This window comes from Terrapene carolina, unplaced genomic scaffold, assembly GCF_002925995.2.
Source record: "Terrapene carolina triunguis isolate 2854851 unplaced genomic scaffold, T_m_triunguis-2.0 Scaffold89, whole genome shotgun sequence".
Lineage (NCBI taxonomy): Eukaryota > Metazoa > Chordata > Testudines > Emydidae > Terrapene > Terrapene triunguis.
In genome coordinates this window covers 22828256-22840866 of record NW_020664440.1, presented here as the reverse complement: position 1 = coordinate 22840866, position 12611 = coordinate 22828256, and the positions used below count along the sequence as shown (strand labels likewise).

At 44.2% G+C, this 12611-nt stretch overlaps 1 protein-coding gene across 4 annotated transcripts in view; it reads left to right on the top strand.

The window, feature by feature from the left end:
• ABHD6 (abhydrolase domain containing 6) overlaps window positions 1-12611 on the top strand; it is a 35557-nt gene continuing 22946 nt past the window's right edge. For all 4 annotated transcript variants that reach the window (XR_002909377.2, XR_002909375.1, XM_024220899.3 and 1 more), the window contains exons 1-3: window positions 1-133; window positions 8578-8639; window positions 11332-11475. Coding sequence is in view for 2 of the 4 variants with exons in the window: in XM_024220899.3 (XP_024076667.1) it covers window positions 11357-11475 (119 nt within the window). In the remaining 2 variants the exon portion in view is untranslated. The remainder of the gene's footprint in view (window positions 134-8577; window positions 8640-11331; window positions 11476-12611) is intronic.

Below are 12611 nucleotides of genomic sequence, written 5' to 3'. Positions count from 1 at the left end.
CAGCCCGCGCTGCAGTTGTGGGGCTGCAGCCCGGGGCAGCCACAGCCGAAGGAGGCGTCGCGAGCGGAGCGGGGCAGCTGCTGCAGGGCCGGCCCCGGGGGGACGCCGCGGCGGAGCCGGAGAGCCCGGGCGGGTGAGGACGGGCTGAGCTAGGAGGCCGTGGATGGGGGTGCCGGGGAGGATGCTGCTGCAGCGGCCGGGAGGGGATGCAGGCGGCGGCGGAAACAGCTGGGGGCAGCCTGGCTGGTGCCGGTGCCGGGGCTTGAGGCGCAGTGTCAGCGATCAGGGCTGGGGGAAGGGCGGGGAGAGGAGCTGCCGGTGCAGCCGGGGGGCAAATCCCGGAGCGTCAGGGTATGTGGCTCTTCTGAAGCCTGACGGGAGCCGGGCCTGGGCAGCATGTGGCCACCCGAGCGCAAATTCACCTGCCCCCCCCACCCCCCCGGGCACATTAGAGGCATCGTCCCTGCCTCCGGTCCGGGCACCGCAATACAATCGGACTCCGCACATGCATGACCTGGACCTGGTTACTCTGCAGAGGCGGTAAAGGTCCCAGCAGGGCACTTCGCCTAGCAACAGCCACGCTCCTCCCCAGAAGTAGCTGCCTTTCGGCTGGGTGCTTTGATGTGACCTCACCCGCGTGTGGAGTGTAAAGCGCTTTGTTGTGCTAAATCATTGTAAAACATCATTACTGGGACGGGGGCGATCTTACAGGAAAGGTGGAACTAGATGGGATTCTGTTCTAGAACATTTCCCCTAGCTATCATGTCCTGAGTCAGCATGACTGTTCTCAGGAATTTACCACAATTATATAAGAACTAACACCAGGTTTGTCTATCTGTGAATTTACACCTGTGATGAGACATCACTGGTATTGCCGGACTGTTGAACAATGTTAGGTGTTCGTTTTATTGCCTAAATTGTGGTTCTAGCAAGAAGAAGGGCCTGTGAATTCTTTAGTGCCCCAACCTCTCTTGTGGGCTGCAGGGATTTTCTTGGTTCTTCTCTAATGTGGGTCTCAGGAATTGGCTTATTTGAATTTTTTAAAACAAGATTTTTGCACAGATCCCTGTGCCACTTCAGATATGAACCAGGCATAAAACTGTAGGCTTTGTAAGTAAAATGGTTTACTGGTGAAGTTTGTTGAATGCTCTCTAGCCATCAGAATGACAGGCACAGAATGTTTAAGCTTGCAGGAGTTTTAAATTGAGTTTAAATATTTATTTCAGAGAGCAATGAGCACAGTGAGTGGGATTTCTCTTGAGTTTATAGGGTATAAGGCACATTTCTATCTGGGAGAATCAAAAGCATTTTGGGGGATTGTTTTCAGTGGAAAATTCCTAATCTATTTTAATACAGGGCAGTCTGTTGATGTACTCAGTATAAACCAAAGTACCTACACATGACCTCCTGAGCACCAGTGGAAACAACACTGAGCGTCTTCTATAACAGAGTAAGATATGTGTAATGCAGAATTTTCATCTCCGAGATCTCAAAATTTGGGCCAGGATTTAAAATAGTGTGTTTTAGTGTTTCCTTTTTGAAAAGGAAGAGTTGTTACTAATCTGTGACTTTTAAGCCTAAAGGGGAGGGGGATTTTGCTGCTTTATGATCTAAGACTTTAATGAAGGACAATGCCAGATTGGAGGAAGGCTAGTGGAAATTTCTGATGCAGCTAAGCTGACCAGATGTCCCAATATTATTGGGACCATCCTGATATTAAGGGCTTTATCTTATATAGGCAACCTATTCCCCCCCCTCCTGATTTTTCACACTTGCTGTCTGGTCATTGTAGATGCAGATGAGAAATCTGATATGTCAGGAAGGATTTGTTAGTTATGTATTGCTTACTGTATTGTGTCTGAACCATTTTAGCTTCATTTAGAAGTAATAGGACAATTTAATCAAGAGGGAGTATGTGTGTTGTATATATGTATGTCTTTCATATTTTAACAAATCAGTGGATCTTCATGAGCACCTATACAGTTCCGGTATTTTAAAAAAAAGTTTTTAAGTTCTCACTGTAACTATTTTTAATTCGAAAGTAGATAAATAGCCACATAAAAATGTCTCTCTTGATTTTTAACATTGGAAAAGCAAAGTGGTATCCATGTCTATTATTTGGAAGAACCTGCCTTCTTCCAAAATGAAATTCTATGCGTATCAGATGGTGTAGTCTAAATGCTACTTTGATCAATGTCTATATACTTGGAAAGAAATTCAGAATCTGGTTAGGTTGGAGCCATTCTTTTGATTTATTTGGGGGAAAGCATACAATCTCTTCCCCAGCCTTTCACATTCATATCTTCTCATATATGAGCAATGATAACTTCAGATATACAAATGAAATGAATAGGGAAATTACACAACTTGTGTAGACCGCTTAAAATGTGCGTTTATAGATGCTGATGTATATGCAGATACATAAGGGATGGAGATTATTTTTGGATTTGGAAGAAAGAAGGGGACTTTTCTCTGTGTCTTTAAGCCAGCTGCTATTGTTGGAATCACAGCCAGTACCAGTTAAGCTTTTCAACGGTGTTTTAACCATGCTGTTGACAAGTACCAGTAATCAGTTGTTGCTGTGGTTTGATAACTGATAGTAAAAAACTGGGCTAGAAACTGCATCCAAATTATTATTTCAGTTTGTATCTCTTGTGTTTCACAAAATAAAAACAGGTCAAAGATACAGAGACTATCAAACTCAGAAAAAACTATGTATTGGTCTTGAAGCAGTCTGTAAATAAAGTCTAACAGTTGCATTTCTTAATTCCATCCCTCTCAGGACTGGATTAAGCAGGATAGCTAAGTGGCTCCTGGACAAGCAGTTCCCTCCATCGCATTTCAAATATTAATAGATTTTAATTTACATTATACAATTATATGGCTTCTGAAAGACTGCGGAGCATAGCACGTGTGTGAAAAGTCAGAACAGCTGGCATAAATTATAGTAGTATCAAAATGGTACATCAAATTATTTCTTATATATATGGCATTCTAAGCAGAAGATGGTTTCAAAGAGAAACTTCAATTTTTCTGGTGTTATTAGCTAGTTCAGGTTGGGGTTCTGGTGACAGACTCTCTGCTATTGTGGTTTATCATAGCCTGAAAATTCCTCAGTGGGGTCTTACATTTGTATTATGTTGTTTCTTCTCTATTAATATTTCAAATAAAAATAAGATGCATTTAATTTTTTTTAACTTTCAGTATTTTGAATTTAAAAATCTATTGCCATGTAAATCAGAAATGGAGTGCTTTGGACCCAAGTAACATTAAGCTAAATATAGACTATATCCAAAATGATTTTGATTTTTACAGACACAGTTCTTTACTGATAATGGCTACATTAAAGTTCAGCGGGCCTGTTTAATGAAGATATATATGTGATTTCTACAGAAAGAAAGTCCCCCATGACCTTGCACAGATTCGTGCAGCATACAAGATGGATTTTTTTCTTCCCTTGCTGAATTGAGCTCTAAATTCTCACCTACGTTTTTAGCTTCTGAATTCAAAAATTGTTTGGTATGTCAATACTCCCAGCGGTGTGTATTATCCTCTGTATGCTAAACACCATTTCATCAAAAGGAGTTTGCTGTGTAGGTTATGTAACATTCCCCAAGACACATTGTACAAAAACTGGTGATACTAAATGAAAAGTATCAGTGCTCTGTGCATGCTGCTCTGGTACTTTACTGATTTGGATTTGAATCCCCCCCCCCTTGGATCTCATAAACAATATTAAACTAGTTCAGATGAATTTAGTTTTGGTGAGGAGGCATCTCTGTTTTAATTGTGCCACACAGTGTGCTGTTTTTGAAGCCTATTTGGGATTAACTTGTTAAAATCAAAATAAACATTTGATTTATACCCCAAGAATTCTCTTATACCAATTTGCGTGCCAGCAAGGAACAAGACAGACTATAGACAAGGATTTAAAACTCATTCAGACTAACCAGTCAGTCTTTTGGCTAACAGTGCTGCTGAAATGCAGTTATTCTGCCATACTCTTATGTTTCAGTAAGTAGCAGCTTTTGTACTTTTGAAACTTACATTTTTACATTTGAACAGGTTGTCCAATTAATTGAGTTCAAGTGGGGAATAATGATTTTTGACCTGACGAATGCTTGGTTATAAATTTCCTTGCTCTTCCTTCTGCTTTTGATAATTATTCATTAGATTATTTTGGATGAAGGGGCTATTGGGTAAATTCTGTGGGACTATCTGGAACTTCTCTTGAACGATTTAAGTCCTGTTTCACCACCTACGTTACTTCTGTCACTCACATATGTGCTGTTTCTGGCAGCAGTAAGACATTTGGGATGACAGGGTTTTATTTTGAATCCCTTTCTACAGAATGCTTTAATCTTAGAGGCATGTGGTCCAGTGGTTAGCTCAAACCTGGGCAGCAGCACTCCTAGGTTCTAGTCCCAGCTCTGCTGCTAGCTCATTGTAAACGTCAGTGTTTCCATTTTGCATATGAATGTCATGGTTACCCACCTTGCGTTGGTATTGTATTCTAGGCTTGCCTAATTAATGTTTAGGAAGTGCTTTGAGGACCTTGCGAGGAAGGCACTGTAGAAGCCCAGAGTGGTGTGTTTTTTCTCCCATATGTTGCTATGCAAACAACACTTGGTTACAAAGCTCTCGTTGGGATAATTTAGCCTTTGAGAACAGATTGTGATCCAGTGACGTGCAGCTGTTAATGAGTGCAAGTCATGGGTTTTGGCTTTTGTTTTAATTGAATTTTGACAGAATCAAAATGTTGCTTGTTGTGTTTCTGTGCTGGTTAAATTAGCATCCTCTTTTTTTTTTTTTTTGTTGTGTTGCCTTTTTAATAGTAGTAATGTTATTTTGTCTTTGTTAAGCGCTTAGGTGTTACTGTGGGCTAAAAAACACGACCTAGCCACCTGAGGTGGCTGCTGAAGAACAAAACAAAGTGCATCCTTTCTCTAAGGGCTAAGTTTGCTGCTTCCACACTCTTCCTGGTCCCTGCTGGCATGACATGTGGTGCAGGAAGCCAAGTTTGCTCCTGCTATAAAATTTTTGTTGCCTTTTTAATTCTATTCTTTAAAAAAAAAAAACAACACAGTCAACAAGACACTTTCTGGAGGGTAAAAGACATTTAAGTAGATTGCTAGTCTGAATCAGTGCCACTGTTACCTGCGGTTTGGGGGTTGATGTGTAGAATTAATTTTCTCTATATGGTTTTGCTTGTATGATTTTATGCTGCCCTCCTTGCCCCTCCCAGCATACGGGGTGTGAGGCAAGGTGAAGGAGTGGTGGGCTGTGATAGTTCTTGCCTATTGTCACAGCCCCAGACGGCTGGGGAGAGAACCACCCTCCCCAGAATCTAGGGAATGCAATAGGTACTGCTGGGGGAATTCTGCACCACCCTTCATGTCCCCCGCAGATTTCTTCGCTTTCCCGCAGAAAAATTACTTCCTGACAGGGAAACAAAGGCCTTGGCTACACTTGGCAATTCACAGCGCTGCCGCGGCAGCGCTGTGAAGCGCGAGTGTAGTCGCGCCGCCAGCGCTGCGAGAGCTCTCTCGCAGCACTGTAAGTACTCCACCTCTCCGAGGGGAGTAGCGTGCAGCGCTGCGAGCGAGCGTGCAGCGCTGCAGGCGCTGATTACACTGGCACTTTACAGCGCTGCACTCGGGGGAGGGGGACGTTTTCACACCCCTGAGCGCAGCAAGTTGCAGCGCTGTACAGCGCCAGTGTAGCCAAGGCCAAAGGAAAGCTGCAAGAGCAGTCATGCACCACTCCCTAGGAGAGCAGGTACATCATTTCATGCACCCGGATCAGCTGGCAGAGAGGTAAATTACCACGGGGCTAGGGACACCCCAGCCAGTAGCTCCCACCCTGAGCCAGGATCAGCTGCTGGTCCTAGCTGGGCTGGAGGCAGGAGAGGAAACAACTTCCTCTTCCCCTGCAAGGAGTGTCTGGGGCTGTGTCACACCCACCCCCAGAAACCTCCCCCAGCTGCAGGAAGCTCAGCATCCTACCCTGCTTCCTGCCCCCATTGGTCCTCAACTGTGGGGGGAGGGGTCACTGTATGGGAAGCTGCTCCCCCATACACCCAATGCTCATGCATCCGGACCTCCCATACCCAGACACCCCTGCCAAGCCTCACCATGTACATCCAGAACTCCCCTAGCCCTCCATACCCGAACCCCATCCCACTGAACCTCAACCCCTGCATCTGCAGTCCCCCTGCACGCAGACCCCCTGCCTCCGGACCCCTATCCCTGCACCCAGACCACTACCCACCCCACCAAACCCAACTCCCACAGCACTGAGACATCCCCCCTCCCCCACTATGACCTCCACACCCAGATCCCTCCGCTGATCCCCAACCACCTTCACCTGGAAGCCTTTGCAGAGTCCCATTGCCCCTGCACCTGGAACCTCCCCCAACAAGCCTGTGTGCATCCAGATCCCCCCACACCAAACCGCCCCCCCCACTGAGCTGCCTGCATCCAGACTGTCCCACACAGAATCCTGTCACACCACACCTGGATCCCCTGACACTGAGCCACTCCACACTTGGATCCTGCCTGGTTGAGCCTGCGTGCCCACACCTGGTGCACATGGCGCAAAGGGGCAGGGCCCCAGGGTGTTTCTGGGGCAGACCCAGGCCTTGTGCTGCGTAAGGGTCGTGTACAGCCTCACCGCTGAGTCCATGTCCCAGGGGTGAGGGGCCTGCAGGGTGATTTTCCCCACCTTTGTGCAGCCAGAGGCCTGTGCTCCCCACTGCCATGCTGGAGCCTCTGCATTTATTTATTGACATAAAAAACTTGCAGAATTTTGCAGAATTTTAAAATATTGTGTGCAGAATTTATAATGTTTTGGTGCAGAATGCCCTCAGGAGTAAATAGGGTGGATTGATTTAAATCAAAGCAATGTAAATCACTGATTTTAATCATGATTTTAATCAGCAAGCAGGAAACCTTTTTTTAAGCCATCAATTTAAATCGTGTACTTTCTATTTTCCTAAAGCAAGTTTGATTCTCATTGGTAGGTAACCATTAAAATATGTTGGTTTGCAACTAAATAAAGCTTTTACACTAAATTTGGTACTTCTTTTTGCTAACCAGGAGCTTACGCTATTTAATTTATTACACATTTATTTAAGCAATTGTATAGTTTAACTTACATTGATTCAGATTCTTAATTCTTATTTTTAATTATGTTTGAAAATGATGAATGAATGATGCAGTTCTTATTGACTGGATGATTAATCTTTTACTTGTGATTTGTGTCTACCTCTACTTGGCTGAAAATTCAAACTGCACAAAAACCAGCAATTTATTCTTTTTAAATAAAACTACCTTAAATGTTTATTTACAGTGGTATAAATTGGGAGTAAGTCAGTTGAAGGCAGTAGAGTTACTTTGGTGGCAGTGAATGAAGAATAAAACCCAATGCTATAGTAATGGAAACATTAGTATTTTGTATTTTTGCCCCGATTTAGATTTGAAATTTCAAATTACATCAGTCTTATATCCGGAATGGAAAGAGAAAACATGCACATGTCGTTCTGTACCTGCATGTATACATACATGTGTTATATTAGAGCTTGCGAGAAAGGCATACAATATTTCTATTCAGATTTGTCAGACGCATTTGGTTTACGAGGGACATGTTTACTTGAATAGTGTAATGCTCATTGGGAATATTTAATCATATGAGTTGTAACAGCTGCCATGGCTTACCCCAAGAACAGACTGCAGACAGGAAGCTGGTAAACATCTTTGCTTGTTGAACTCTAATGCAGAACAGCCAATTGGAACAAATAATACACTTCCTGGTTGCTGCCCCAGCCAGCACACCCCTTTTTAAAGGGAATCACATGAAATAACTGGAACTCTGAACCAGGCTTTCAGACCCTACAATAGACATAAATCAAATGCTGTTTGTGCATTAAATGTCTTTCCGTGTGTTCTGTAACTTGAATGATACTTTATCTAGAGCTGCTGACTGAGTAACTCATCAAGATAGCTCAATCTGTTATTGTAGGAGTACAAAGAAACGTCCATCTCTCTAATACATTACAGCCCCATTTATCAAAAGGTTTTGGGGCAATATAAAATTTTTGGGGAAGAGGGTTTCAAATAAATAGGAATAGCGGGAACCTGACTGAGTTTTAGTTAATGTGATTTAATTGTATTAATTTTTTTAATGATAGTTGTGATCCTAAGTTTCCGTCTTCCTTGTTTCCTTCAGTTCAGCCAAGCTATTATTGTTAAATTTCCTAATGCTTGGGCTTGATGAGGTAGATCCTACTGTTAAGTGGATTCTTTCAGTTGGCTCAGAATGCTTTAATCTTCTCACTCTTTTTCAGTGTTTGTCCTGCGTGTTGACTTGCACTTTGTACATGCTTGGAACTAGTGTCTTGATATTATTTTATTACATGAAGTGATATAAAATGGGAAAGGTTGAACAGGGGGTAGTGACCTTGTACTTTGAAGTGCTGCTGATGGTTCAAACAGCAGAAATGAACAGCATCTCTCTACTAAATATGAAAGAAAAAAGCACTGGAATATAATTTACTTTTTTCTTTTTTAATTGTTTCAGAACATCATCGGTACCGGTGGCCTGTGGCAGCTGTACCCAGGAGGAAGAGGCTTTTCTGAACAGTAAGCCCTGCTTTTAAAGACTCTGATTGTTATGTTTAAATTCTAATCAGAGAGTGGGGTGTTTTTCAATAAATTAATGTCTTTTTGAAAGACGTTATAGTCAATGTTCTCCATCTGCTGCACACCCACCTACTGTCTAAGTTAACAAAGCCAGCCTCACAGTTAAATGTGCTACTTGTGAGATCTACAGCCAAGCAACAGCTAAATAGTGCATGAGGTGGCAAAATGGGGAAGTGCCTTGGCCAAGCAGAAACTCTAAGGCAGTGGTTGAAGAAAATTGTTGTTGCCCGTGACCCAACATAATTATATCTTTTGACTAGAGTTTTCATAAAATCATAATATTGCAATACATTCCAGCTTAACCCACTTTACATAACTAACACTAGCCTTAGTAAGCTTATGGTAAGGAGTGTGGGAGGTGGCCCAGGGTAGGGCAGAGGGTGGGGTGTGGGAGTGAGGGCTCTGTCTGGGGGTGAGGGCTCTAGGGTGGTGCTGGGGATGAGGAGTTCAGGATGTAGGAGGGGGCTCTGGGCTGGGCAGAGCAGAGGGTTGGGATGCGGGGGGGTGAGGACGCTGGGTGGGGGTGTGGGCTCTGGGGTGGGGCCAGGGATGAGGAGTTTGGTGTGCAGGCAGATTGCCCTAGGGCTGGGACCAGAGGACTCTCCCCAGCCTTCTCCCCGCCGGTAGCATGGAGCTCCGGGGGAGGGGTCTCTCTCTCCACCTGCCAACAGGCAGAACCGAGAGGTCTGGGGGAAGAGGCCCCTCTCTCCCCCTGCCGGTAGGCAGCACGGAGGGGAAGGGCCTCTCTCTCTCTCTCTGCACGGAGCTCCTGGGGAAGGGTCCCTCTCCCGGCCGGCAGCAGCGAGCTCCGGGGCTGGGGCAGATGCCTGCAGCAGCCCTGCAAGTCCCAACTTGCTCCCCTCCCCAGTTCCTGCTCATCCCCTAGCTCTCTCCTCTCCAAGTCCCTGCTGCGTGGCCCTTTAGAGCTCCTTTGTTATAATTTGAACCAGCAAGGCCCCAGTGCCTGACATTCCACGACCCGGTATTGGGTCGCGACCTGTACTTTGAAAAACACTGCTCTAAGGCACAGTACCCAAAGCTGGCACATTGCCTCCAGGAGCAATGGTGGAGTATAGCTGTTGCTATATCCCCTGAAAGCGTGCAGTGTGTGCTCCCTGCCTTCTCCCACAAACTCCTTATGCTAGGCCATAAAGTGGGGGTGGGGGGAGCTCACACCTCTAGGTGTTATAGCACCACTGAATTACTAGAGATCCTACATCCTCCTGTCTGGAGAGGATACAGGCTGGGAGTGTGCTGTTCTCCTGCACAAGGGTAAAGGGAGGGGAGCCTTTACATACTTTTTTCAACCTTTTACACATTCACAATATGGCCCTGAGTAGGGAAAGTGCCTGGGGCACTTCTGGGATAATGCCCTTGGAAATTAGACTGTCCCTGTTCCTTAGCTGTGCTCAAACAGAACATTTTCTTCAGCACGCTTTCCCCCAGCTAAGCTTAGCCATTATATTTTTAAATATGTTTCTGAATTTTAATATAAAAGATGGCCCAGTAGTACAGCTCCAGTTCAGAATAGATTATAAATACAGTGTTTGGTTCCTGTTCGGCAATGTACTATACCAGCTGTAGCAACTATTGTAACACCTCAAAATAATCAAACCCATCTGGAGCAAACAGAAGTAGGTTTATCCATGGGCCCTATTGTGAGAAGTTGAGCAGTAGCATTGGGAGATGGGTGGTTAGTGAACCTTGAATTTAAATATGCTTGGATTTATGATTCATTCTTGTGAGGAGGCTAGCACTGAGAAATGGATGGTACGGCAGATGTTCAGCATCAGGAATTAAGGGATATGCCCAGGATGTCTGTGTGACAGGGTTTAATCCTTCAGTAGTAAAGTGCATGCATGCTGTTTAGTGATGAGAGTATAGAAATAAAGGAATCCCACATTATACTATACAGACGATTGCATTTGAAAAGCAATTTGTATTAGCAATCCCAGAACATGGAAGTTCTTTGATATCTTGCATTTGGAGCACTCTGAGGTTCTGGCAGGGGCCCTTTTAACATAGCTCTTGGGAACAATATATTTTCAGTCTAGTATGAGGATTTGAATGCTCTGGTATTTTCTCAGAGAAGGGGACCAATTTGAGGCTTCCGAGGGCCTGTACACAAAGAACGCTATGCCAGGTGTCCTTCCCAGACTTTCTTGAGACCTTTAAGAGGCTCTGCTCCTTGATTAACAGCTGCCTGTCTAAAGCAGAAATAAGTCTGACCCAGGACACATGAGGTTGAATTTTAGGTCTGATATTGTATGCTGTGAATCTCAGACTTGGTATGGAGGATAGGAAGGCTAATTGGGTTAAATGAATGCTTAGTCAGAGCTTTCTTACCCCAGTCTTCAGATTCGGGATAGCATGATGGTAGGGAGGGGGCGAGAATTTATGTTTTGCAAAGTGCCGTAGCAACTAAATTATGACCAGCTGTCTTTAACTTCGATCAGAGAAGATGAGAGTGCAGTTTTTAGGTTTGGAAGAAATAGGGTTTTAAAACTGAAAACAATTTTCTGTATTCCTGACCAATATCTGTTGTATATTACAATATCTGTTGTATGTTTAATGCCTTCCTCTTATCTTGGCAGCCTTTCCTTCATTCACTATTCTTATTTGACATATGCAGGTGAGGTAGAGCCTTAAAGAACAACATGGACCTTGATGTGTTAAACATGTTTGTTATAGCAGGAGGCACTCTGGCTATCCCCATTCTGGCATTTGTAGCATCCTTTCTCCTGTGGCCTTCTGCACTGATCAAAATCTATTATTGGTAAGTTAAAGTATAAGAATATTAGCATGGAATGATTATTTTTGGTTCACACTATAACTTAGATTTAAAATGTGTGGTTGCCAGACAAACTGAGTGCTCAGTAAGTCCCACTTATCTTAAAGATGCGGTCCCCGTTGATCTTATTGTTTATTATTCATATTCTTAACTCGTATTCATTCAGTAGTGCATGGGGCCTCAGACTCAGGTGGAGGGCCCCATTGTGACGAGTGCTGTACATACGCATAGTAAGGAACGGCACTTTCCCCGAAGAGCTTACAATCTAACTAGACAATGCAGATAAAGGCTGGGAGAGAGGAAGTATTATTTATCCTGAGTTTGCAGATAGGGACCTGAGGTACAGAGAGATTGAGCAACTTGCCCAGGGTCACATATGAGCAGTGATGTTGGAACAATTTTTATAGAGAGGGTGCTGAGAGCCATTGAACAAAACTGTAAACCCTGTGTATGATGGAAACTACTTCAAGTCTGGGGGTGCTGCTGCACCCCTAGCCCCGCTAGTTCCAGCACCCCTGCATATGAGGTCACTGTCCAAGCCAGGTACTGAATCCTGGTCTCCTGAGTCCCAGAGTTCAATGATGTGTTCTCTTCTAGCCCAGAGAAATGACTAACAGCGGAGTCCAGCTTTAATACATTTTAGAAGACAGGATTGTTTAGTGACAAGGAGTGTTATGAAAACTTCCCAAAATCTCAGTCAGCTATACTTGATACCAAGGCACACTGGCACCTGGGGGAAGTATTCTTAGGGCCCGTAATATAAAATTAGATTAAGACTTTAACATGTGGATGGAGTTTTGTTATAATTGATTTGTATTACTCTTAAAACACATAACTTTAAAACACAGACTGAAGGAATACTACCATTCCTTATCACACTCTCCTATCTGAGACTTTTTGGGTTATGTCTTTGTTGCAGGTTGCTAGGCAGAGCTTGATTATCCAGGTTGCTTTCATTTGAGAGGGAGGGCTGCCCCTGGGAGCTGGTGTCATTTGCACTTTTCGCAGTACAGGAGAACAGACTGGGGACAAGTGGCCTGTTGTCACCTTCATCGATCAGGAAGGCTATTTGGATCTTGTGGGCAGGAGTGATTGTCACAATGGGACCAGAATGTGGGTTC